Below are 24450 nucleotides of genomic sequence, written 5' to 3'. Positions count from 1 at the left end.
AGACCACGCTGACTGGGAAGGGTGTTGGTGCGGTCCCGTCCAAGCTCGCCTGCAGCCCTGCTCACCCTCCTGGAAGAGACCACCACGTTTTCTCCCAGCCTCGGCCTTTCCCAGAGACGCCCCGAGTCCAGGCCAGGCCGAGACCCGGTCGGGTGCTGGGGGCAGCAGGGCTGGCCTCTCCTCTGCTGAGCACCCCCACCTGGTGTTGGGGGTGGGAAAGAGGAAACCAGGTCTGGCTCCTCCCGTGGCCCCTCTGCCAGGACACTGGACATTGGGCAGGGCCCTCCCAGGTGGGGCCCTCAACCTCCCTTCTTGCCAAGGGCTCCCAATACTTTACCATGGGCCCGACCTCAGATTCATTCTGCACCCGCTTCTCCACCACCCCCCTGCCCCAGCGGGTCTCCAAGGGGCCTTCCAAGCTGTCCCTTGACCCCCACCCCCACCCTTGCTGGCAGGGGCAGAGATCCGGGGGGATTCCTTATCAGTTTGGGGTCCACAGGAAGTTGGGGGGGGAGGGTTTCTAACCACGCTCATCGCCCTGGCAGCTTCCTCCCTGCACACAGTTGACGATCCCCGTGCCCAGAGCAGCCCTGAGCGTTCGGGAGGGGCCTGAGGAGCAGGCTCCAGCCCAGGTCCCTCCAGGGCCCCACCTACCCTCCTCTCCAGGTGCCCTGCCCACTGCCCCTCTGTCCTTGCCCCAGAATGCCCTGAGGTCATGCATACTTAGCTAGACTGTGGTCGCTGGCTGGCCACATGCCAGGCGGCCCACCTCTGCTCTGCCTGGGTAGTGGCCTCAGGGTCTGCGGAGAGAACACACTTAGGCCCCTGGGGTTTTCCGTGCTGCATGCGCAGGGGAGCTGGGGAGGCTGAACATCCCGCAGAAGCCCCCACGATCTAGGAAAAGGCCCCAGGAGCCTCCCCCTGGAGCAGTGCCTTCTTCAAGGCCTCAGATCGGGTCAGGGTGAGGCACCCCACATTAGGGTGCTAAGTCTAGGTGCCCAGAGCAGGTTACCCGGGCAGACGGACAGCAGTACCAACCCCAGAACCACCACATGCACCCTGTGAGGAGGTCAGGACGGCTGGAGCCAGTCATTCCTGGCGATGCATCCACCCCCCCCGCCCCCCAGCCTGGAACAGGACAGAACCGTCAGCCCCCCGGCTGGGAGGATGAAGGGCACAGGCCTGCAGCCGGGAGTCCTGAGGTACCAGCCTCTGCTGGCTATTTGGAGGCAGGAGCCCACTCTGTAGGGTGCCTCTGTGTCTCCGGTCCCAGCAGGTAGCAGCTGGCCCCACCTCGACACCCCTCCCCCGCCAACAGTCTCACCTTCACTGCAGCCGGTATGCCCGGTCCTGCTTTGCCCTGCCATCCTCAGAGAGCCTCCTGGCCAGCCCTGGCTGGGCTGAGGCCTGAGAAAGCCACAAACTTCCTGACCTTTATGCTGACCCTGGAGTCTAGAACCTTCCCCCCTCCCAGCCCAGGCCCCTGGGCTCATCACCAAATCTATAAGCTGCACACTGTGGGTGTGGGGAGGGGGTGAGCCTATCCTGGCAGGGGCCCCTGGCCTGTGGCCACTGCCCACCACCACACGGGATGCGTGTCTAGCTCCCAAGACAGGCAGGGACCAGGTGCTCTGGGCCAGGCAGCCCCCGTACTGAGGGACCAGATTGCCCACCCCTCACTGGGGAGAGCTGCTGGGCCCCCTTCACACTGCTGCCCCCTTCACGGGGAGCCACACCTGGGAAGGCAGTCCCCTGTTGGCCACATTTGCCAAACGGAGACGAGGGCCCCCAGAGTTGAGCTGGGCCAAGGCCGAAATACCCACGGCAAGGACCCAGGCAGCCTCCCCGTCCTGGGGCACTGTCCACAGCCTGATTCTCAGCTGTCATTTCTCCCACGCCCACCTGCAGGGAGGACCCGGCTCTGCTTCCCGGGGGGAAGGCCCCCTGACTTAGAAGAGGTCTGGTGGGGTGGCAGTCGGGGGGGGGGGGGGGACAGAGTCTGGAAACAAGCTGGGCAGAGGTGGGGCCTGGAGGAGTGTGGCCCGGGACCCAGCACGGGTTTACGCTGGCCGCCTGGTCGAGGGAAGCCTCCCAGCCTCTGGCCCTCCCCTCGAGGCAGTTTGCCCCAGGGGACCCCCTCCAGGAATGCCCAGCACGGAAAGGAGGTCCACTCTGGGAGCAGGGGTGGGATCCTTCTCCCTTGCTGACACCCGGAGTTCCCCCCCCCCCATTTCTCATCCCAGATCCAGTGCAAATCCGAGGTCCGGAGGAATGACAGAGGGGCTTGCTCGGGTCTTCTGTCATGTAAATAATGTGCTTTTCTTCTCTCCCCTTTTTTTTAATGACTGTGGCTCCTCCGCTAACTGCACTCCCTACGTAGGCAGAGACCTGCCTCATGCCTCGCGCCTCCAGACGACAGCGAGACACAGCCACCGTATTTATGGAATGACAAATAAAACCCCAGCCTGTCGGGGTCTGCGGCTTTCTGCTCCTCTCCTTTCCAGGGGCCGGCCGCGGGCAGTGGGGAGGGGAGGAAAAGGCCGCCACCTGCAGGGGCCGCACACTCGCCTCCCGCCCCCCCAGTCTTGACCTTGGGGCAAAGGGTAGGGATGGGGAAAGAGGGCCCTGGGGAAGAGGCAGAGACTGGGGACTCTGAGGCACCCCACATCCCAAGTGATTTGAGGATAAGGGTGCCCCCCACTACCCTCAACACATCCTCTGCTGCTGGGAGGCTGCTGTGCCCTCTGGGTGCGGAGAGATCAGGGTCCAGGAAGGTCCACAAGGTGCCACTGGGGGCTCCGTGTTTCCCTGACGCCACGTTGTGTCTGTGTTTGGGGTCCAAGTGGGAGAGACAGGCACCACACCTCCTTGCCCCCCCTTTCCCAGCAAGCCCCTCGGCCTCATGAGGCCATGTCTTCCCAGGGGGGAGGTGGTTTGGCTTCCGGTGACACCCCATCCCCCACGTTCCTCTGCCGCCTCCAGCCCCCACCCCCATCTAGATCATTGGGAATCTAGGAAAACACGGATTCTATCCTTTCCCAAAGGATTTATTAAAACACAGAAAACAAAGACATACACACAGAGTACAAAGTAAAGGGGATTGTGTCGGCTGCAGGCTCTGGCCAGCCTCTCCCGTGTCCTGCCAGGGACCGGACGGGTCGCCACTCACGGGGGCTCAGCTTCCAGCTCCAGCCCCCTGGCTGGGACCCTCCCAACTCACCCAGGCTCCTTTGCTGGCCTGGGGGTGTACCCAGGGCAAGGGGCCCGGCCCCCTTAGCTGGGCCAGATGCCAGCCTGCGTGGGGATCTGCTCCCTCATACCCTCATGGCTCCAACACACAGGGAGCAGGACCCCCCCTCATCTCCGCACACAGGAGCCGAGGGGGGCTGGGCCCCCCTGTCCACGTCAGGGGTTCGGGACATACACACACACCCAACGGGCCCTTTCTGGGTTATCGCACCTAAAAAAATACTTTGTTTAAAAAAAATCTGAAAACTAAGAAGAAAACCCAAAACACAACGCCAATGACTTTGGGCTGATGCACCACGACCTGTAAACTTCCAGAAAGAGAAGATGGGGCAGGAGCCGGCTTCCTCGACGGAGGTGGTAGTGGGCACAGAATAGCCGCAGGTGTTGGGGGGGGACCCGAGGCCATGGCCGGGCCAAGACCTGACCCCCGCCTCTCGGCCAAGTCCCCCACTCCCACCCCAAGCTCTGGAGGCGCGCCTGTCCCTGAGCCAACCCTCTACGTGAACCCCCCCCCCTCAAGCCCTCAAGAGCTGCGGGACCTGACACGAGAGCAAGAGCTACCGTGTCACTGGGGCAAGGCTCATCCAGCCACAGTCTGGGCTGGGGAGGCCCCAGAGGACCCTGGGAAGGAATCCCCCGAGAGCAGGAGGGCAGGCACCTGCACCCCTTGTGGGTATCAGCAGGACCTTGGTCATAAGTTGGAGAAAACAAAGGAACTCCCAAAAGTGGCGTAATTACAGGGAGGGTCTCCTCACATGGGACACACTTCCAGGGGCAGGCATGTGCGGGGGGGCGGGGGGGGGGGAACCTTCCAGACGTGGTCAGTCTAGCCCAGGCTCCCCTCGTCACCTGGGAGCCCCCGTGGCCCAAAGGTGGCTTGACAGAAAGCCTACTCAGCACTGGTTTAAATAATAGGGTGGCTGGAAACAAAAATGCGGGCTGGCACTTTAGGATTCTGCTCGTACACAAAGACCCTCATTCTGCCAGCAGCAAAAACCAAACCCAGCCGCAAGATGCCAAAGACAGGGGACACCGCACCCGCTCGCCACCACTCTTGGCTGGAGAGAACTGATAAACTAAGAAGAAAACAGTCTGAGATCCATTTTCCTCTCCCAAACCAGCTGACCAGAAAGCCACTCCCCAACTGTCCAAAGCCCCCGATCCTGGGCCTCTAGGGGGCGCTGGTTGCGGAGAGCTGAGCCCTTCCCAGATCTGGCCATCTGTGGGTGCCTGGCTCTGGCCCGGGGGGCGAGGGCAAGGGGGAGGTCTGGGATGGAGGCAAAGATGGGGGGCACAGAGGGAGGCTTCCTGGGGAGGAAGGGCTGACAGCAGGGGGGACCACCAGCCTTTGGGGCCAGACAGTAGGGATGCAGACCCCTGCCCTGCCCCCGTGTGCCTCCCGGCTGGACACTCCGGGCCCATCCACAGCGGCCAGGGAAGGGCAGCACTGTTCCAGTGAGGCCAGCCACAGGGCCGACCAGAGGTCTGGGAGGGGAGCATCACAGGGCTTGCGGGGGAGGGGGTTCACCTGCTCACCTCGCCCGTGGCCCAAGCCAGGAGCCTTTGCAGGAGGCACTGACCACAAGACACAAGCACGTGCACGTGGCGCTGGAGGAACCACAGCGGACAGGGATGACCCTGCCCTCCCCAGAAGGCGAGGCCAGTGCTGCTGCGCACGTGTCCTGGAAGCCGGCGGGCCACCTTCTGGATGCTCCCCACTGCCCCCACCTCGGTGCTTGCGCTGCATCAGCCTTGGGGGCTTTCAGAGACGCTGAAGTGAGGGGACACCAAGATGGGAGAGGTTTTGGGGCCCAGCCCTCCCGGGATGCACAGAGAGCCATTTACAGAGGACACCTGGGTCCTGGGACCCTGTAAGGGCTGGCTGATTGCCCAAGAGGCCCCAAGACAAGCCCCCAAAATCTGGCCCCATCCTGGATTCTATACCCAGGGCACTTCCCCAGGAAGCCGCCCACCCACGGCTGGGAAACCTCCTTCCAGGCCGAGCGAGCGCAGAGGAAGCATCAGACACAGACAGGCCCGGCCTGGCTGCTCCTCTCCGTCTGCTGGGGCCCTCGCAGGAGACAGTGGGTGTTCCCGGAAGGAAGCCCGGGATGCTCGAGGGTCATCGCGTCCAGTCCCCCGTCTCCAAGCAGAGCTTTCTTTCCCCAGGCCATCTGATAACACAGCAAGGGCGGCTGTGATACAGGCCCCAGCGGCAAGTGACCACATTGAGGCCTCTCTGGGGACAGGACGGCAGGGAGAAGTCCAGGCTCCAAGGGGTGGCCCTGTTTCCTTGCATCTGTGGCCATGACACCGAACAGGGAGAGTTTACCTGGAGGTGGGTGTGATGGGCCTCCCAGGGCACAGGGCAGGACCAGGGTCTCCTGGGCCACCCTCAGGGCCACTGTGACCTTCCCCGCTAGGATGCTAACCACATCCCGGCAGAGAGCAAGCCCCTTCCCACATAGGCCGAGAAAAAAGCTCTAGGAGGCTCTTCCCCTCCCTCCCAGGAGCACATGCTAGGCCTGCCTTGCTCAGATCAGAGTCCGGGGCCCACAAGCCACTCTGGGCCAGGGCCAGACGCCTGCTGACTGGCCCCCTCCCCCACACAGATAGCACATACCTGGTGGTCTCCAGCCCTGGGAGGAAGGGGGTGGAATAACCCCCTGCCCTGGGCATCAGCCGAGGTCTCCACCCTCGGGCTGGGCAGCTGCTCCCCAGTCCTGACCCACCCAGCACTGGAGAGCCCCAGGGAGCAGGGGGCCAGGACACGGGTGGTCAGGCAGTATGGACGGGATGGGGTGGGCGGGAGCACAATGAGGGCTGCCCAGGCGGACCGAGTCCATGGGGCAACAGCAGGGCTTCTAGAATCTTCCCTTGCAGTCTGGAGCCCGTTGACAGAGAGAGACGTTAAGTGTAGCAGGTCAGACCCCCTCCACGCGTCACTCAACTTTTATCAAGACAAACTTTTCAAGTCTTCAATAGGAAAGTGCAAAAGATGTACAAATAAATGAAATCTCTTCTAAGAAGTTGTCCGGCAAAGGCCGCCACGGGGCACGTCCCAGTGTTGGGTGGGTGTGACGCTGGGTGGGACACTTGCATTATGATGAGGTGGCACTTCTGGGCTCTGGCCCAGCCAGGCTGGGCCTCGTCCCCCATGTGATGGCATTACTCAGTTTCCCTTTCTGTCCCAAGGTGGCACGGCTCCTAAAAAGGCGGTAGCTTTTCTCTCCTGTGGCGGTCGGGCAGGTGGCCCGGCAGGTGTGGCTGCAAGAGGCAGATCACAGGGGACACGGCTGAGCGCCAGGGCTAGACTGGGACACCCAGCACCCTGCCGCCACCTACCGCCGCCTGTCACAGCCAACCACACACAGCCACCACCAGAAGGGCCTCCCAAGGGGCGCCTGGGTGGCTCAGTCAAACCAAGTCCGACTCTCGGTTTCAGCTCAGGTCATGATCTCAGGGTCGTGGGTTCCAGCCCTGCACCGGGCTGTGTGCTAAGAGTGCAGAGCCTGCTTGGGATTCTCTCTCTCTCTCTCTCTCTCTCTACCCCTCCACTTTCTCTCTCTCTCTCTCTCTCTCTCTACCCCTCCACTTTCTCTCTCTCTCTCTCAAAATAGATAAATAAATTTAAATATTAAAAAGAAAGAAAGAAAGAAAGAAAGAAAGAAAGAAAGAGAAAGAAAGAGCTCCAGAGTCAAGACCTCCCTACCACACCTGCAGTGCCGAAGAGGCCCAAGGAAGAGCGGCCGGTCTGGAACCCCCCAGCATCCCAACCCTAAAGTGGCAGTTCTCACGGGGACAGACAGGGCTTGGGGGGACCAGCGGGAGGAGGTCTGAGTGAACTGGCCGTTTCTCAGGAATAAGCTCCCCTCTCATAGCCATTAACACTTAACCCCCTCAGTCCCTGAGCCACCCTCCTCGTCCCGGGCAGGGGGCCAATGTCCCGGGGTGCCCACCACCCAGCTGGGCAATGGAGGCGGAGCCGTGGAGGCCGGGTTTGGGGCTGAGTCACTGCCGTGGACACGTGTGCACACAGCCACGCTTGTGGACACCAAGGGGCACACCCGAGCGAATCAGGGTCCATTCTGGCCGGACCGGACCTGCCAGTCCGAGGAGGGGACAAGGGACAGTGGAGGACCCAGGTGCGGGCTTACCTCAGCTGGAAATGAGCACTGCAACAGAGGGACATCGCGGGGACAGCTAGATATCTGTCAGAGAGAGAGAAGCTTGCTTGCCTGGGGTGGCGGCAGGCAGGCCGGGCCCCGTGGAGCACCCCTGCACGTGCCGCCCAGAAGCGACGGGCACCTACCGGTCACATAGGGCCCCAGGGGCATCTGGTTGTAGTTGACAATCCCTCCCGGTCCAGGGCCCCGGAAGTTGGGCCCAAAGTTGTTGTTGTACATCTGGGAGTTGCCGAAAGCGCCCTGGAGGCAAGGACTCGGGTTTAAAGGTCGTAGTCCCAACACCCCACCCCAAGCCCCAGCCCCGGGGCACCCAGGACTCGCGTGACGGGGACCAGGCCCAGGGCATGTGGGCCAAACCTGACCTGCTGAGTGGTGGGGTCACCAGCTCGGTTGGTCAGGCGGCTCAGGATGCTGCGCTCTGACATCTGGAGGCGGGCAGCCACGGGGGGGATGCGCGACAGCATGGAGGGCAGGCGCGTCACGTCCGCCTTCATATCGCTCAGCAGCTCCTCCAGCTGGTTCAGGACTGCAGAGGGGGGGCAGGTGGAAAAGCTGCCGGGGGCCAGCACCCCCCAGGCCGGGGGCACGGCGGGCGGGCGCTCCTCACCCGGCCCTCCGGGCCCACGGAGCAGAGAGACGCCACCCGGGCCAAGAGCAGGCGTCCCCAGGGGCCCGAGGGCCGAGCCAGACGCTCTGACCCAACACTGGGCTTCCCCCAGGCCCTCAGCTAGAGTCCCGGCTCCCAGGGAGGCCCCCGCCCTAGCCCACCACTCAGGAGACGTCTCCCAGACAGAGCAGGGGCCGGCAAGTCCGGGGGCTCTGGTTTAAGCTTGGCCTTGGCTGCCCCCGGCCCTCTAACTGGCCCGGGAGCTTCCTGAAGTTCCGGAGCACAGGAGTCAAAGGTCTGAATCCCAGGAGATCTGGGGCACTGACTCCACCGCCCGTCAATGTCTCTGACTTTAAAATGGGGTAATACACCTTACGGCTTCCCGGTATCGTGAGCATTGAAGAGATAACATGCTTATCTCTTTAATGCGCAGACCAGGGCAATGCCCAGACCGGGGCCTGCACGGAGCCCACCTTGAGGAAAAGTCCAGAGCACGGAGGGCTTAAATTTCCCTGGACCGGATGATGGATAGTCCCATCCCGGCTGGGAGGCTATGCCCTCTGGACTGACGTTTGGTCCCCAGGCCCCTGTCCCATCGGTGCCCTCGTCGATGGCGAAGGATCTGCACCGGCAGGAGGAAGGCTGGCAGGCCGGCCTCTGGGAAGGGGGCTCACTCACCCTTGTGCAGGACAGCATTGGCTGGCTTGTTCCCGGCAAGGGACTCCTTGGACAGGTGCTGGTGGCTCTCAGCAAGGCACTCCACCTCGGCCAGGCGGGCGTTGAGGGCCATGGCTGGGTGGTTGGGGTCCTGGGTCATGTTAAGGTACGCGGCCCTCCGGAGCTGCTCCTCGATGACCAGGGCCTGCTCCAGCAGCTGGGGGATGGGGCAAGGCGAGATCTGAGCGCTGGCCCAGCCCCTCCTCCACCAGCACCCACCCCCGCATGCCTGGGATCTGGCAGAAAGGAAGGAGGGAGGACACGCTTCCACCTGTCTGTCCACCTTTGTCTGATCTTAGCACCCCCTTGGAACTGTCACCAAGCCGGGTTCTCTGCACCCATCGCCTGGGGCTGGGACACTCACCCGGTGGGGCTAGGCACGGATCAAGGGCCCAGCGCCCTGTTGGTTGACTGACTGCGTGACTCCCCAGGCGGACAGCCTGGCCCACGTCCGGGTATATGGGAGGGAGCGCCGCTCCCTTGGCCCAGGCCCTCGTGTAACTTGCCCTCCTGCAGCCCCCCTCCCTTGCAGGCTCTGGCCCTGCTGGCACTGACCTTGAACCTGCGGGCCAGGAACTTGTTCTTCATCTCCAGATAGTTGCCCTTGTGGATCTCAGACTTGAAGGGCTCATTGAGGATCATGTACCTCGGGTCATTCTGGATGTCCTGCCAGCGGGCGTAGCCGTGCCTGGGTGCAGCACTGTTAAGGGCAAACCTGGCCACGGTGGGGGGCGGGGGGGCCCAGCCCAGGTTCAGCATCCTGGCTGTGAGCTTGGGACACGCCATTAACCTTGGCTGCAGGGTGAGCAGGTTGATGATCATGTGACAGGTGCCCTCAGAGGCCCAGACAACACTGAGGCTGCACGGGCTTAACTCTTCACCCTAACAACCTGGAGGGCAGAACCCTCAAGCCCCAACCCCTACACTTGTGGCCGTGACCTCACTTGGCAATGGGGTGTTTGTAGATGCAATCAAGTTAAGGAGGGGTCATACTAGATGAGGGCAGGCACTAACCCAGTGACTGGTATCCTTATAAGAAAAGGAAATTGGGGGGGCGCCTGGGTGGTTCACTCGGTTAAGAATCCAACTTTGGCTCAGGTCATGATTTGGCGGTTCATGTGTCTGAGCCCCGTGTCAGGCTCCGTGCTGACAGCTCGGAGCCTGGAGCCTGTTTCAGACCCTCTGTCTCCTTCTCTCTCTGCCCCTCCCCTCCTCGTGCTCTGTCTCTCTCTGTCTCTCTCTCAAAAATAAACATTGGGGGGGCGCCTGGGTGGCGCAGTCGGTTGGGCGTCCAACTTCAGCCAGGTCACGATCTCGCGGTCCGTGAGTTTGAGCCCCGCGTCAGGCTCTGGGCTGATGGTTCAGAGCCTGGAGCCTGTTTCCGATTCTGTGTCTCCCTCTCTCTCTGCCCCTCCCCCATTCATGCTCTGTCTCTCTCTGTCCCAAAAATAAAAAAATGTTGAAAAATAAATAAATAAATAAATAAATAATAAAGCTAAAGCAGTGCTTCTGAACCTTTAAAAAAAAAATAAAATAAAATAAACATTGGGGACACCTGGGCGACTCAGTCGGTTGAGCGTCTGACTTCAGCTCAGGTCACGATCTCATGCTTCGTGGGTTCCAGCCCCACATCAGGCTCTGGGCTGACAGCTCGGAGCCTGGAGCCTGCTTCGGATTCTGGGTCTCCCTCTCTGCCCCTCCCTCACTCGTGCTCTGTGTCTGTCTCAAAAATAAATAAACATTAAAAATAAATAATAAACATTTTTAAGAAATAAAAAAATTTTCGAAACAAAAAAGGAAAGGAAATTGGGACACAGGCACCCACAGAAGAAGGCCACGTGACGGGAGGCAGAGCCGTCAGCCGAGAGATGTCAAGGACTGACGGCCGCCACCAGAAGCTGGCAAGAGATCCTCCCCCCAGAGCCTTCGAGGGAACAAGGAGACACAATAAAATTATCTTGCCCAAAGTCCCACAGTTAGTGAGGGGCAGAGTCAGGATCTGAAGCCCCGCAGGCTGGCTCCAAACACCTTAACCTCTACAACAAAATCTGTAAACTATGGCCCACAGCCTATTTGTTAAAAATTTTTTAAGTTTATTTATTTATTATTACTGAGAAACACAGAGCGTGAGCGGGGGAAGGACAGAGGGAGGAGGAGACACAGAATCCGAAGCTGGCTCCGGGGTCTAAGCTGTCAGCACAGAGCCCGACGCGGGACTCGAACTCACGAACTGTGAGATCGTGACCTGAGCCGAAGTCAGATGCTTAACTGACTGAGCCCCCTGAGCTCCCCACCCTATTTTTTTAAACGAAGTTTTATTGGAACACAGTCACGCTCACTGGTTTACTATTAAAGTCCATGGCCGCTTTGGCTATAATCACAGAGTGTAGTAATCACTCTGCAGAACCTGAAATAGTCACTCTCTGGCCCCTTACCAGCAAGGTTTGCTGACCCCCATTCCAGAACACTCCCCCTCTCATAATAACCAGCCCATTCCAGGCTGTCTCAGCTTTGCGGAAGGGCAGCTGTGTGACCCTCTCCTTGCCTCTGGGAGGTCTGTGCTCAGATGTCACCTCTGACCGTCCCATTAGAAAACGCACCCCCCCTCCCCCAAAGCTCTCTTTGCTCCTTCCCTGCTTCATCATGTGCTGAATGCCACACTTTGCCCACTTAGGGTGTTCGCCATCTGTCCCCGGTAGGAGGTGAGCCCCGGGTCGACAGGGATTTGGGAATGTTGTCCACGGATGTACCTTCCAAGCCTGGCACACAGGAGATGATCAACCGAGCCGGAACGAACGAATACCCACCGTAAATGGTGCTGCGCCCCTCAGGCATTATTCCTGGGAGGGGGCGAGGTATGCACCAGGCAGGACTTATGGGGATTTGCCGTGGCGTCAGGTGGATGGGCTGGGACTCACCAGCTGTGTGGCCTCTCTGAGCACCGTGTCCTACTCGGCATGATGGGAATCATGGTAGCGCCCCCTCGAAAGGCTGCTGTGAGGACAGAGTGAGCACTGGGCATAAAGGGACGAGCCGCAGCTATGGTCATCATCACGTCATCGTCACCGCCACCACCAGGAAAGGGTCCTTGGCACCTGACCCAAAGCGCTGGCTCCTGACTCCTACACACCCCATGCCCCTCCCCGAGGCCCAGAGAGGAACAGGCCACATTCCTGCCCGGCCTGGCTTGGCCAAGGATACGTCACGATGCCCGCCAGCAGCCAGTAGTCATGACGCCGGTGCCAGATGTCGTAGATTTTCCCCGAGGACACAGCAGCACGTTCCTCATTCTGCCACAACGTGTGCAGCTCTGGGAAGCCAGCCAAGGGAGCAGAATGAGGTGCCCCCCCAAGTCCTTCACAGAGGTAGGCACAGGAGAGTCTCTTCCTCACCACCCACCATCCTCCCACCCCTAGAAGTTCAGTGTTCCAGGGTTATTAGGAAAGGTTCTAAAATGCACTTACATCAACCATGCACACTTTACTATAAAATAACCATCTGCCCAGACTCCCAGGGCCCACATGGTTAGGAATGACACAACCACCCTAGCTCTCTGGGCACCACCTCACCCCAATACCTGTGAAGCCCCCATCTGCAATGTTGAACATGAATTTGAACTTCCCATTCTTGTCCTCCTTCTTCCCCTCCTCATCTTCCTCTTTGTCACCATTTTGCTGTGTTTCAACGGGCTCCTTCTCCTCCACTTTGGTGTCGTCTGTGGGAGGACAGATGCGTATTCACCACCCATCCTAAAGGTACTGGCCAGGGGCCTCTCTGTGCCAAGCACTGGGGACCCAAAGGCAAGTGGGAAACGTATCTCCTCATCCTCAAGGAGCTCACTGCCAAGAGGGATTGTAAACAGACCAGCAGCTCCTTCCTCTGTCCTGAGCAGGGAGGGTGGGCTCCAGCCCAGATGCTCCTCCCCCACCAAGTCAGGACCACCTGAAAACACGGGGCAGAGCAGTGGGCAAAGTGCACATTAAGGGGCGCCTGGGTGGCTCAGTCGGATGAGTGTCCCAACTCTCGATTTTGGCTCACAGTTCGTGAGATTGAGCCCAGCATTGGGCTGTATGCTGGCAGTCTGGAGCCTGCTTGAGATTCTCTGTCTCCCTCTCTCTCTCTGCCCCTCCGCAACTCATGTGCGCGCTCTCTCTCTCTCAAAATAAACTTTTTTTAAAAAAGTGCACATTAATCTGAGGATGGGTGTTCCAGAATATTCCAGCACCTACAGGTACACAAAGCCTCCAACTGAGCCCCAAATGCTCCAGGCCAAGCTCCGTGACCACTCTCCTTTCTCCCGGTGGTGGCTGGGGCCACAGGAAAGATTCGGAGAGGGGGTGGGATCTTCCCCCCTCCAAAGCTGGTGAGCCCAGGCTCCCGCCCACCAGCACCAGTCGGGTCTGGAGGCGGCACCCAGGCAGCTGCAGGAGGCCCAATGGGGTCCAGATGGTGCCCTCCAGAGACCAAGGGACACAAGACAGAGCACACAAGAGGCCCAAACCTGGCCTGAAATCGTTGCCATCCCCTCTGCTGTGAATCAAGCTTAGCTCCAGCTTGTCCAGAATTTTCTCCTTCTCAGGAAGCACTTCTTCTGCAAGACAAGGGGTGTTTGTCGAATGGGAAGGGGTCGAGGGGACTCTGGGCTGGTGGCTTTTCACCTCCATTTCAGCCACACACACAACCCCATCCATCACTTTGCCAAGGGTCCAACAGGTGCCATTGAGGAGCGGTCCTCTGGGAAGGGGGGCATGGGGGCGTGGACCCCCCACACCCGTCGGCTTGCCCGTTCCCTCTCACCCCCCACCCCCAGCAGCACCCCAGCCCCAAACTCCTCAAGGTGCAGCCTCAAAAATCTTCCCGACTGCAATGATAACCAGAAGACTCCAATTTCTGGCGACACGGCAGGCCTTCAGTAACACAAAACCCTCTTGTAAACACCCGGAAATGTCAGGCAAAATCTATCACCTTGGAAAAACACAACAGTGAGCTCACAAGAAGCAAAGGAAACCGTTGGCGCCATAAATGAAGAGAAACTCGAACTTGAGAAGCACAAGGCGTGGGACGAGCAGGTGCCGGGAGGAGGCCCGGGGGGTTTGGGTTCCGTCTCCACACCCAGACCCGGAGGATGAGGCGGCAAAAGCCGCGAAGACACAGGAACCGGAACCCAACACCCTCTAACGACACACACGCTCAGTGAAAGAGAGAAAGTTCCGTCCGGTGCCCCACGGCCGAGCGGAGGAAGCCTGGCTCCAGCGTGGAATCTAGAGGCAGAAAGTCTCCGGTAAGAGACCCAAACCCAACACGAAGTCCGTGCGGACTGTGGAACCCGAGCTGTGTGGCCCAGCACAGACCGTGCCCTAAAGACTGGTCCCAGACCAGCCAGGCCACCAGCAAGACCACGGGGCCCAGGGCTTCTGGAAATAAAGCAGGGACATTCCTGCTTACTCAGGTGACCCAGGATCCCCATGAGCAGAAAGATGTACCCACCCAAATCCAGAGATCCACCAGAGAGAGAGAGAGAGAGAGAGAGACAAAAGTGATGAGCATCCATAATAAAGCAAGTCCAAAAACTAAAGGGAAATTGGAAAAAGCCAGATGAAACTTCTAGAAATTAAATACACGGTCATGGGGCCCCTGGGTGGCTCAGTCTGGCAAGTGTCTGACTTCGGCTCAGGTCATGATCTCACGGTTCACGAGTTTGAGCCCTGAGTCAGGCTCTCTGCTGTCAGTATAGAGCCTGCTACGGATCCTCTGTCTCCCTCCCTCTCTGCCCCTCCTCTGCTCGTGTGCGTGCGCTCTCTCGCTCTCTCTCGCTCTCTCTCTCTCGAAATAAATAAACATAAAAAATTAAAATTAAACATTTTCACTGCAGAAATCTGAGATGTCCTCCAAGGCTTCTGGGCCCTAGAGTGGGAGCAGAGCTTGTGATGAGGCCCAGGTGACCTTAAAAGACAGAAATTATTGGGGTGGGCCTGACCTCATCATACCAGCCCTTTAAAAAGCAGGCTTTCTCCAACCAGTCACAGAAAAGGACATCATAGATTTGAAGCAGGAGGGGGACTCAGCACACAAGTGCTATTTTGAAGCTTGAAGATGAAGCGGGCCCCGTGGAAAGGAATGTGGGCGGCCTCTAGGTGCAGAGAACGGCCATCTGACAGCCAGCAAGGAAACGGGGCCTCGGTCCCCCACCCCCAAGGAGCTGACGAAAGCCAACAACAAGAATGGGCTTGGAAGCAGATTTTTCCCCTAAGCTGCCAGTCGGGAACTCGGGAACTCGGCCCAGCCAACACCTTGATGTCAGTCTTTCAAGACTCTCGGCAGGGAATCCAGCCACACCGACCCAGACTTCTGACCCCCAGAACCGTGGGCTCGTGAAATGGGTGTTGCTTTAAGAACTGAGGTTGTAGGGGCGCCTGGGTGGCTCAGTCGGTTGAGCGTCCGACTTCGGCTCAGGTCATGATCTCGCGGTTCGTGAGCTTGAGCCCCGCGTCGGGCTCTGTGCTGACGGCTCGGAGGCTGGAGCCTGCTTCGGATTCTGTGTCTCCCTCTCTCTCTGCCCCTCCCCTGCTTATGCTCTGTCTCTCTCTGTCTCTAAAAAATAAGTGTTAAAAAAAAAAACAAACCCAGAACTGAGGTTGTAATCATCTGTTTCATAGCCACAGAAAATAGTACAAATGGGTGGTATAAACAAACAAAACAGTATAAAGGAAGAGGCAGAAGCTAGATCTAAAGATGACTCAAAAAGCCTTGCAGAGAGGGGTGCCTGGGTGGCTCAGTCAGTTAAGTGTCTGACTTTGGCTCAGGTCACGATCTCCTGGTTCTTGAGTTCGAGTCCCGTGTTGGGCTCTCCGCTGTCAGTGCAGAGCCTGCTTTGGATCCTCTCTCTCCCTCTCTCTCTGCCCCTCCCCGGCTCGCTCTCTCTCTCTCTCTCTCTCAAAAATAAATAAACTTAAAAAAAAAATTAAAAAGGCTTGCAGAGAGACAAAGAAGTGAAAGATACACCAGCCCCTGTCTCTGGTTAACCTTGTATCTGCTTTCTTTTCTTCGTCGCATTTGGGATCTGCTGTTGAACAAGACGTATTTCCGTTTCCTGCTGATGGCCTGCCTCCCCCACTAGAATGCAATTCCACGTGAAGGTTTTGGCTATTCTGGTTTCTTGCTTGTGTCCCCAGTACTCAGGATGGCACCCAACACACAGCAGGCCTTCAATACATGTTTGTTGGATGAATGAAAGAATCCGTGAGTAGCAGGAATGCCAGGAGAAAATAAACATAATGGGGACAAAGGCAATCCTCAAAGAGAGAATGACTGAGAACTTGCTCGTGATCAATGAAAGACAGAATACTTAGCTTTAAGAATCACAGTTAGTCACAAGCAAGATAAATAAGAATTTCATCGTAGCAAAAACGCACATGAATATCTTTTCCTTTTTTGTTTTTAAGTAGTCTTCATGCACAGCATGGAACCCAATGCGGGGCTTAAACCCACAACCCTGAGATCAGGACCTGAGCTGAGATCAAGAGTTGGACGGATGCTTAACCAACTGAGCCATCCAGGCGCCCCCACAAACGGAGCATCTTAAAAGTGGTCTTTCCGTGTTAGGAAAGTCAGAAGAGGCAGGTTTCCGACAAAGGAGCAAACATTACCCTGAGAGCAGCCTTCTCAGCACAGTGGAAGCCAAAACACACAGGGAATAAACATCTTCAAAGCACTGAGGGAAAGCCCCTCTCCCGTCTTGTGCTTTGCTATTATTCAAGAGTAAAGGAGAAAACAACACGCAATGAGAGAATTTTCCGTGCACAGAAATCTGCTGAAGGCACCATTAAAGGGGGTACTTTAGGAAGAAAGACATTGAACAAAGCAATGATGAACGAGGAAGCAAACATAAAACTGCTAAGAATGGTCAGGTCTAAATAAAGATTAAACATTTAGAAACAAGGGGCGCCTGGGTGGCTCAATCAGTTAAGTGTCCGACTCTTGATTTCAGCTCAGGTCATGATCTCAAGGTTTGTGGGTTCGAAACCTGCGTTGGGCTCTGAGCTGACAGCATGGAGCTTGTTTGGGATTCTTTCTCTCTCCTTCTCTCTCTCCCTGCCCTTCTCTTTCTCTGTCTCTCAAAATAAAATAAGCTTTAAAAAAAAAGATTTAGAAAGAAGCACCATAACAAATTTGGGAAATTAAAACACGTTGAAACTAAAACACTGAGCAGCAGCACGTTGAAGATGTTAAGGGAGTGGAACTGTCCACCATCCTTCTCTTATTCAGGAGGGATACATGTTAAAAGCTTAAGAGTATCAAATAGCATTGACTATACACTTTCCGAAGGAGTTGAGGGAGGAAATAAAAAGAAAATTTAATCAATCCAAGAGACAATAGGAAAGGAGAAAAAAAAAAAAGGCAAGGGTAATATAAAGCACAAAATAAGAGAGTAAAAATCCATGCAAATATCTAGCTATTACAATAAATGAAAAGACATCAAACTTGCCAGCTAAAAGACAGAGATTCTGTAATTGGACTTAAAATAACAAATCCCTCTGTACACTATTTATAAGACGTAGTTACGCCAATTACACGTAAAGGAAACAAACTTTTTAAAGTAAAAGAATGGAAGAAGATGCTTGCCAATCACATATATGATACGATATATATATGTATAAGGAACTCCTAGAACTCAGTAATAAAAAAACAATCCAATTAAAGATCTGAGCAGACATTTCTCCAACAAAGATATACAAATGGCCAATAAGCACATGAAGAGAAACTCAACATCTTTATGCATAAGAGAAATACAAATCAAAACCACTGGAGATACCACTTCTCACCCTCTAGGATGACCATAATCAAAAGACAAGCAGGGCTCCTGGCTGGCTTGGATGGTGGAGCATGCGACTCTTGATCTCAGGATTGTGAGTTCGAGCCCCACGTTGGGTGTAGAGATTACTTAAAAATAAAATCTTAAAAAATACACATTAAGGGGCGCCTGGGTGGCTCAGTCGGTTAAGCGGCCGACTTCGACTCGGGTCACGATCTCGCGGTCCGTGAGTTCGAGCCCCGCGTCGGGCTCTGTGCGGACAGCTCAGAGCCTGGAGCCTGTTTCGGATTCTGTGTCTCCCTCTCTCTGACCCTCCCCCATTCATGCTCTGTCTCTCTCTGTCTCAAAAATAAATAAATGTTAAAAACAAATTTTTTTTAAATACACATTAAAAACAAAACACAAGCGTGGTCAAAGACATGGAGAAACCGGAACCCTCAGACATTGCTGATGGGAATGCAAAACGGTGCAGCCACTGGAGAAAACAATCTGGCATTTCCTCAAAATAGTAAACACAGAGTTACCATACAATCCAGCAGTCTCACCCCTAGGTATATACCCAAGAGAATGGAAACCTACGTCCACACAAAAAACTACAGAAATGTTCACAGCAGCCAAAGATTGAAAACAGCCCAAGCGTCCATCAACGGATGACAATCCAAGGCAGCGTATTTCTACAACAGGATGTTATTCAGCCACAAAAAGGAGTGACGTGCTGGTCCACGCCACAAGATAAATGAACCTCAAAAACATTACGCTGAGTGAGACAAGCCAGACACAGAAGGGCATCCGTTTTATGATTCCATTTACCTGAAGTGTCCAGAACAGACAGATCCACAGAGGCAGAAAGTACATTTAGTGATTGCCGGGGGTTAAGGAGAGAAGGAGACGGGTGGTAAATGCTAATGGACGTGGGGTTTCTTTTTGGAGTGATGAAAATGTTCTAAAAATTAATGGCACTGATGGTTTGCAAAACTCTACGAATATGCCAAAAATCACTGACTTGTATAAAGCAAACCAAAACTGAGTAAGGATGTAAGGAGTTTGAGGGGGCACTTGGGGGGCTCAGTCAGATGAGCATCCAACTCTTGATCTCGGCTCAGGTCATGATTTTACAGCTCGAGCCCCACGTCCGGCTCCGGGCTGGCAGCACAGAGCCTGCTTGCAATTCTCTCTCTCTCTCTGCTCCTCCCCTACTCACTCCCGCTCTCTCTCAAGTAAATAAACAAACAAACAAACAAAATTTGAACAACATAATGACCTAACACATATGTTCAGAACCTCACACCCAGTAATGAAGAGAATATGCATTCTTTCCAGGCACACGTGACCACTTCCAAATCTGACCGTATTAAGCCAAAAAGCAGGTTTCATGAACATAATGTAGAAACAATATCACACGGACCCACGTGCCCCAACCACAATACAACGGAGTTAGAAATCACTAATAAAAAAGACAGCCCAGTAACCCCCAAACTCTGCTTGGTAGGGAAAGCTAAGTCCACTATAGAGACCCGAGCCCCTGGCTCTCTCCTCCTGCGGATCCTGTCGTGGTAGGACAGAGTCTGCCGCTCGGCCAGGGAGAGCCAGCGTGGAGCATAGCTTGGCGGGGGCCAGAGACTGCACTGGCAGAGGTGGGGGACCGTGGGAAGCCTCACCTTTTGGCGGCTGCTCTGGGGACAGCGGGGCCTTCTCTGTGTCCTCCAGTCGCTCCTGGCCATCTGAGTTCTCATGCTTGTCCTCACCCTCCACTCTGTCCAGGGCAGTTGGCAGGGCCTGGGGAGGACAGGCCAGGGATGCTTCGGGGCCTGAGGCCTCAACAGCACGGAGGGCAGAGGACAGGCACTCGGCTGGGAATCCACTCCCTCCTGGTTCCCGTCCATGCTCCCAAACTGCTCCCCCCAGACCCAGAAGCCCGAGCGTGGAGCCAGAAGGTCTGGGTTTCAGCTGTCCAAGCAAGGGCTGAAAAGGTCCCTAGACCCAACCCCCACCCCGTACCCACCAGGGGCCCAGGCACCAGCATCCTCCACACCTGGATTTCTGGGGGCTTCTTTGGCTTCTGCACCCCCAGCTCCTTCTCATCCATGTAGCCCAGCTGGGCTTCCATTTTGTCTGAAAGATCAAAGGGAAGAGGTGAAACGGTGGGCTTGGGCAGGCAAGGGGTGAAAAGGCAGGAAATGGGGCGCCACAGGGGAGAGCTAGGCTGGCCTTCAGGAGGCTCCTCTGGGCCTGGCCCCTCCAGAAGAAGGACAGGTGAACCAGGTGAGCCAGAGACCTCAAGCCAGGCCCGCAGACATGGGGATCCTTGGAGGACCTTGGGCCCAGCGAGGCCAAAGCCACAGGCTGATGGCACAGGGCTGCCCATGGCAGGGAGGGGAGGTTGGCGGAGGCCGGCCTAGGAGCCGGGACAGCTGGAGGTGCTTCCCGCCTTCAGGCTGGCTGACAGGCTGTGTGCCTCCCCTTACTGAGCCAACTCCTGACACCCTGCCAAGTGCTCAGAGCAGCCCTGGGAGGTGTCCACTGTCCGGTCCCACATCACAAGGGAGAAAACGGGGCTCACACAGGACCAGGTGTGTCCACCTCCAGAGGGCACACTTTTGCGCAGGAGCAGGATAGATGTCCTTGGAGGCACTGAGCCTCTCAGGGATTCACGCCTCACCCGGGCATAGGTAGGTCAGAACGGGGCCTTCGAGGTCCAACGGAGGGAAGACGACACTTTGCCCAAATAAACACATGGGTCACCAAAAGACACTCAAAGACAGACAATTAACGAGGAACAAAAGATCTGAAAAGACATTTCGCCAAAGACACGCGAATGACCCAGAAGCACGTGAAAAGATTCTCAACGTCTTCAGCCATCAGAGAGACGCAAATCAAAACCACAGGGAGGGGCTCCTGGGTGGCTCAGTTGGTTAAGCATCCGACTTCGGCTCAGGTCATGATCTCACGGTCCGTGGGTTCGAGCTCCTCACCTGGCTCTGTGCTGACAGCTCAGAGCCTGGAGCCTGCTTCAGATTCTGTGTCTCCCTCTCTCTCTGACCCTCCCCTGTTCATGCTCTGTCTCTCTCTGTCTCAAAAATAAATTAAAAAAATTAAAAAAAAAAAAGAATTAATAAAAAAAAAAATTATAAAAAAAAAACCACGGGGAGACACCACTTGGTATCCACTGGGACAGCCGTAAGCAAAAAGTCAGAAAACAAATGTTCGGGGAGGGGGTGGGGAAACCGGGAAGCATCACACGTTGCTGGTGAGAACGTCAAATGGCGTGGCCACTCTGAAAAAGTCCAGCAGTTCCTCAGAATGTCAGGCCACGTGATCCAGCAGTGCCACCCCTAGCCACGCTCACAGCCACGTGACTCATGGCACCCCCCACCTTACTCACGATGGCCCCAAATCCACCAGCTGACGGCCGAGCAAACAGAAACACGGCACATCCCACACAATGGGATATCACTCGGCCAAAAACAGGAAGGAAGCGGGACACGCCCTACAACGTGGATGAACCTCGGAAACACGCTAGACCGGGGCGCCTGGGGGGCTCAGTCGGTGAAGCGTCCGACTTCGGCTGAGGTCACGATCTCGCAGTTCGTGGGTTTGAGCCCCGCGTCGGGCTCTGTGCTGACAGCTCGGAGCCTGGAGCCCGCAGCCCGCTTCGGATTCTGCGTCTCCCTGTCTCTCTGCCCATCCCCCGCTGGCACTCTTTCTCTCTCGCTCTCAAATATTAAATAAACGTTAAAAAATTTAAAAAATGAAAAACATGCTAGAGAATGAAACCGGACACAAAAGGCCAGGTGTTACGCGGCTTCACGTACATGGAATGTCCAGAACAGGCAAATGCACAGAGTAGATTAGTGGTTGCCAGGGGCTCGGGGGAGAAAGAGTAAGGAATGACTGGTAACGAGTACGTGATTCTCACAGGGGGATGAAAATGCTCTAGAATTAGAGGCAACTCACCCCTGTGAACACACGAGAAACTACCGAATAGTAAGATTTGCAAGGACTGAACGCTGTGGTGAGTAAATAGCCATTAAAAAGATAAACTCTCAGGACAGCGACATTTCTGCAGGCAGAAGCTTGCAGCCGGGGAAGGGAGGCTGTCCATCCTGGGTTGTGCAGAGGACCCGGCGTCTCCTGGGGCCTTGCCACCTCCCGTGACCCAGGTGCCCTCCCCCGCACATCGGAGCCCAGACCTGGCAAGCCCAGTGGGGCCGGCAGGAGGTGGGCAGGGCTGGCGGGCACTGGCGTGTTGGGGTCCGAGGAGATGACTTCGCTTGGCTTCTTGCCCTCGGGCCCCTCGGGGATCAAGTCCGGGGTGCTGTACTTCCCGTTAACGTGTTCAAACTCCTGAACCTGAGGCAGGAGACAGGGAAGGGGAGAGGGAAGTGGTCTCGGCCCAGAGCTAAGGGCCTCAGGGTGGCTGGAGGGACAGGGGGTGTCCCGGGCTTGGGATGAATGCCACCTCCCCACCGAGGCTGGCCAAGCCGAATGCACTTCTGACCACAAACCTCTACGCCAGGCCCCACCCCCACCCCAGTGTGTGCTCTGCCCCTTGACCTACCGTCCCCACCTCCAGCCTCCCCACCCCCGCCCAGAGAGGCATTTAGAGGTGTCCCTCTAGCCTGACTCAGTGCCCGGAGCCAGGCACTTGCCCTCTGCCCGCTGACCCCCAGAGGGCACACAAGGGCCATGGGGGGAGCCGCCGGGAAAGGCCCAGGCAAGGCTTACTCACCCACCTTCTTCCTAACTAGTGACATGACCCCGATGCGGGTAAGCACGTGCTGCCTCGAGAGGCCCTCACGGGGCACGCCGTCCGCGAAGGTCTCTGCACCGTCAGCCCCCGGCTCACACAGGTGCCGCATGAAGAGGGACACATAGGCTCTGGGGTGGGGGGGACTGGGGCTCAGGGAGTGAGGGGCCAGCAAGGACCCTCTGAGAGGGCTGGCAGGACCCCCCAGGTAACCCCCTGGCTGGAGCCATCATCCATCAACTGCCTCCCAGCCCGGCCTGCTGGGTCAGGCCCCGAGGGAAGGACCGGGGGCGGGGGGCCCAGAAGGGAGCCCCCCCATGACAGCCCTTGCCCTGGATCTGGTCTAGCAGAGGCGGCTGCTCAGGGTTTTCTGCACCTGAGCCCTGCCCACCCAAAGGCCAGACAACAGGAATCCACAAACACGGCCCGGTGGGCAGGTGCCCTCAGCGGAGCCTGCCCGCTCTGGGGTGGGCAGCCACGCCCCGGGCCACCACCTCAGCCCCTTTACCTAAACTCCTTCTCGCTCTTCCCTCGAAGGTCCCGCACCAGCCAGTGGGAGTTGAAGGCGTCCTGGGGGGGCATGCCCCAGCGCATGATGGCGTTCAGAAAGGCCTTCCGCTGCCGGGCGTTGAAGCCCAGCACCTGGGCAGGCGGGGAGTGGGGCGGAGGAGCAGAGAACTCAGGGATGGGCAGAGAGGCGGACAGAGGGGAGAAGCTGGGAGAAACACAGAGGAGGCAGGACCCGGAGACCCAGGGGTCTGTCCTGGCCCCACCTCTACTTGGCTGTGACACTGGGCAGGCCCCTCGCCCCTCCCCCCCGCCTCTATCCCTACTCTACACCCCCAGAGGTGCAGCAGGGATGAGCTCTTTGTTCTGAGGAGGGGGAAGGGGAGCTGGGAAAGTGGGGTGCAGGCGGGCCCCACCTCGATATTGCCACCCACACGGGCGAGAAGAGGTGGCAGGGGCTTGTCCCTGTCGCTTTTCAGCTGCCTCCTGGATTGTCGCCGTCCACCTGGGAAGCAGACCCACCACGACACCTCACCGGAGCCCGGGGTGCCCCGACCCCCCGCATCCCTTCCAGCAACTCATCCCAGGACAGCAGAACCCCTCAGGACATCCTCCAAAGGATGGACGACTGTCCTGGTGTCCCCAGGGGACCCCAGGCTGACCAGCAGCTCCCTGACACGTGTCTGGGCCCCAGTCCAGGGTCACCAGTCCTGAGACTCACTCTGCCCTTCTGGCCTTTCCTCAAAGTCCTCGTCCTCGTCCTCGGAGCCGATGGAATATTCAGACTGGTTATCTGAGAGCTCGTCCTGCCACTCTGTGAGGGACCACGTGCAGAGGCACAGAGTGAGACCCCCCCACGCCCAGGGCCATGCCAAGCCCCCAAAACCCAGCCCAGGGGTGAGGGACAACGAAACGAGCACGGTGTACTTCCTGGGAGCTCACTGAACCCCAACAGCCCTGCACTGTATCCTAAGGCATGACACCATCATCATCCCTCTCTCACAGATGCGGAAACTGAGGCTCCCCCAAGGCCACACCAGGAGCAGTGGTGAAGTCACTGGACCCTAGCCACCAAGCTCCCCAAACAGCCGGCACCCACCCCTGCTCCCAGCCCCCTTTCTCCAAGCCACCCCCCCACCCCACCCCCCACCCCCCGGCCAGCCCTCTGACCGCCCGCACTCTCAGCGCCCACGGGCTTCTTGCCCACCCGGGGCCACGCACCCTGGTCCTCCTGGGAGGCGTCGTTGTAGTTGACCTGCTTGCGGATGCGCTTGCCTTTGCCCAGATTGCGGGCCAGGTCCTCCTGCTGCTGCTCGTAGTGGTGCCGAAGCAGCTTCTCCCAGTAGTCGGGGTCCACGTTCTCCTCCTGCTTGATGATCTCCCGCTCCACCTCCTCCTGGACACAGGCGCAGGGCCCATGAGGGCAGGCCCGGCAGGCGCAGGCCCCGGATGCTCGGAGGTGGGGCCAACAGCTACCCCCGGGAGCCTCCCAGCGGCCTCCGCCACCCCTCACCCTCCAAGAGCCCAAGATGAATCGGAAAGCCTGCCTACTCCAGGAAGCCACCTTGATCACCCCAGCCCCAACAGGTCTTCCTCCTGCCCCTGACACAGTCATTCATTCGTT

At 57.4% G+C, this 24450-nt stretch overlaps 1 protein-coding gene across 3 annotated transcripts in view; it reads right to left on the bottom strand.

Moving 5' to 3' along the window:
- Positions 1-6183: 6183 nt before the first annotated feature.
- Positions 6184-24450, bottom strand: part of CHD5 (chromodomain helicase DNA binding protein 5) — a 59584-nt gene continuing 41317 nt past the window's right edge. For 2 of the 3 annotated variants that reach the window (XM_053899039.1, XM_053899041.1), the window contains exons 26-42: positions 24048-24222; positions 23548-23640; positions 23243-23331; positions 22828-22961; positions 22306-22450; positions 21763-21922; positions 19605-19684; positions 19231-19348; positions 13262-13351; positions 12338-12475; positions 11962-12070; positions 9316-9448; positions 8722-8917; positions 7799-7962; positions 7562-7676; positions 7407-7460; positions 6447-6516 (exon numbers count right to left, since the gene is read on the bottom strand). In XM_053899039.1, coding sequence (XP_053755014.1) covers positions 7453-7460; positions 7562-7676; positions 7799-7962; positions 8722-8917; positions 9316-9448; positions 11962-12070; positions 12338-12475; positions 13262-13351; positions 19231-19348; positions 19605-19684; positions 21763-21922; positions 22306-22450; positions 22828-22961; positions 23243-23331; positions 23548-23640; positions 24048-24222 — 1947 coding nt within the window. In that variant the 3' untranslated portion in view covers positions 6447-6516; positions 7407-7452. Of the gene's footprint in view, positions 6517-7406; positions 7461-7561; positions 7677-7798; positions 7963-8721; positions 8918-9315; positions 9449-11961; positions 12071-12337; positions 12476-13261; positions 13352-19230; positions 19349-19604; positions 19685-21762; positions 21923-22305; positions 22451-22827; positions 22962-23242; positions 23332-23547; positions 23641-24047; positions 24223-24450 lie in introns of all 3 variants that reach the window. The other variant, XM_053899040.1, reaches the window with a different exon arrangement.

The sequence above is a fragment of the Panthera pardus genome, unplaced genomic scaffold, assembly GCF_024362965.1.
Source record: "Panthera pardus isolate Hobbes unplaced genomic scaffold, ASM2436296v1 HiC_scaffold_11, whole genome shotgun sequence".
Lineage (NCBI taxonomy): Eukaryota > Metazoa > Chordata > Mammalia > Carnivora > Felidae > Panthera > Panthera pardus.
The sequence above is the reverse complement of the archived record's forward strand: the minus strand, read 5'-3'. Positions and strand labels throughout refer to the sequence as shown.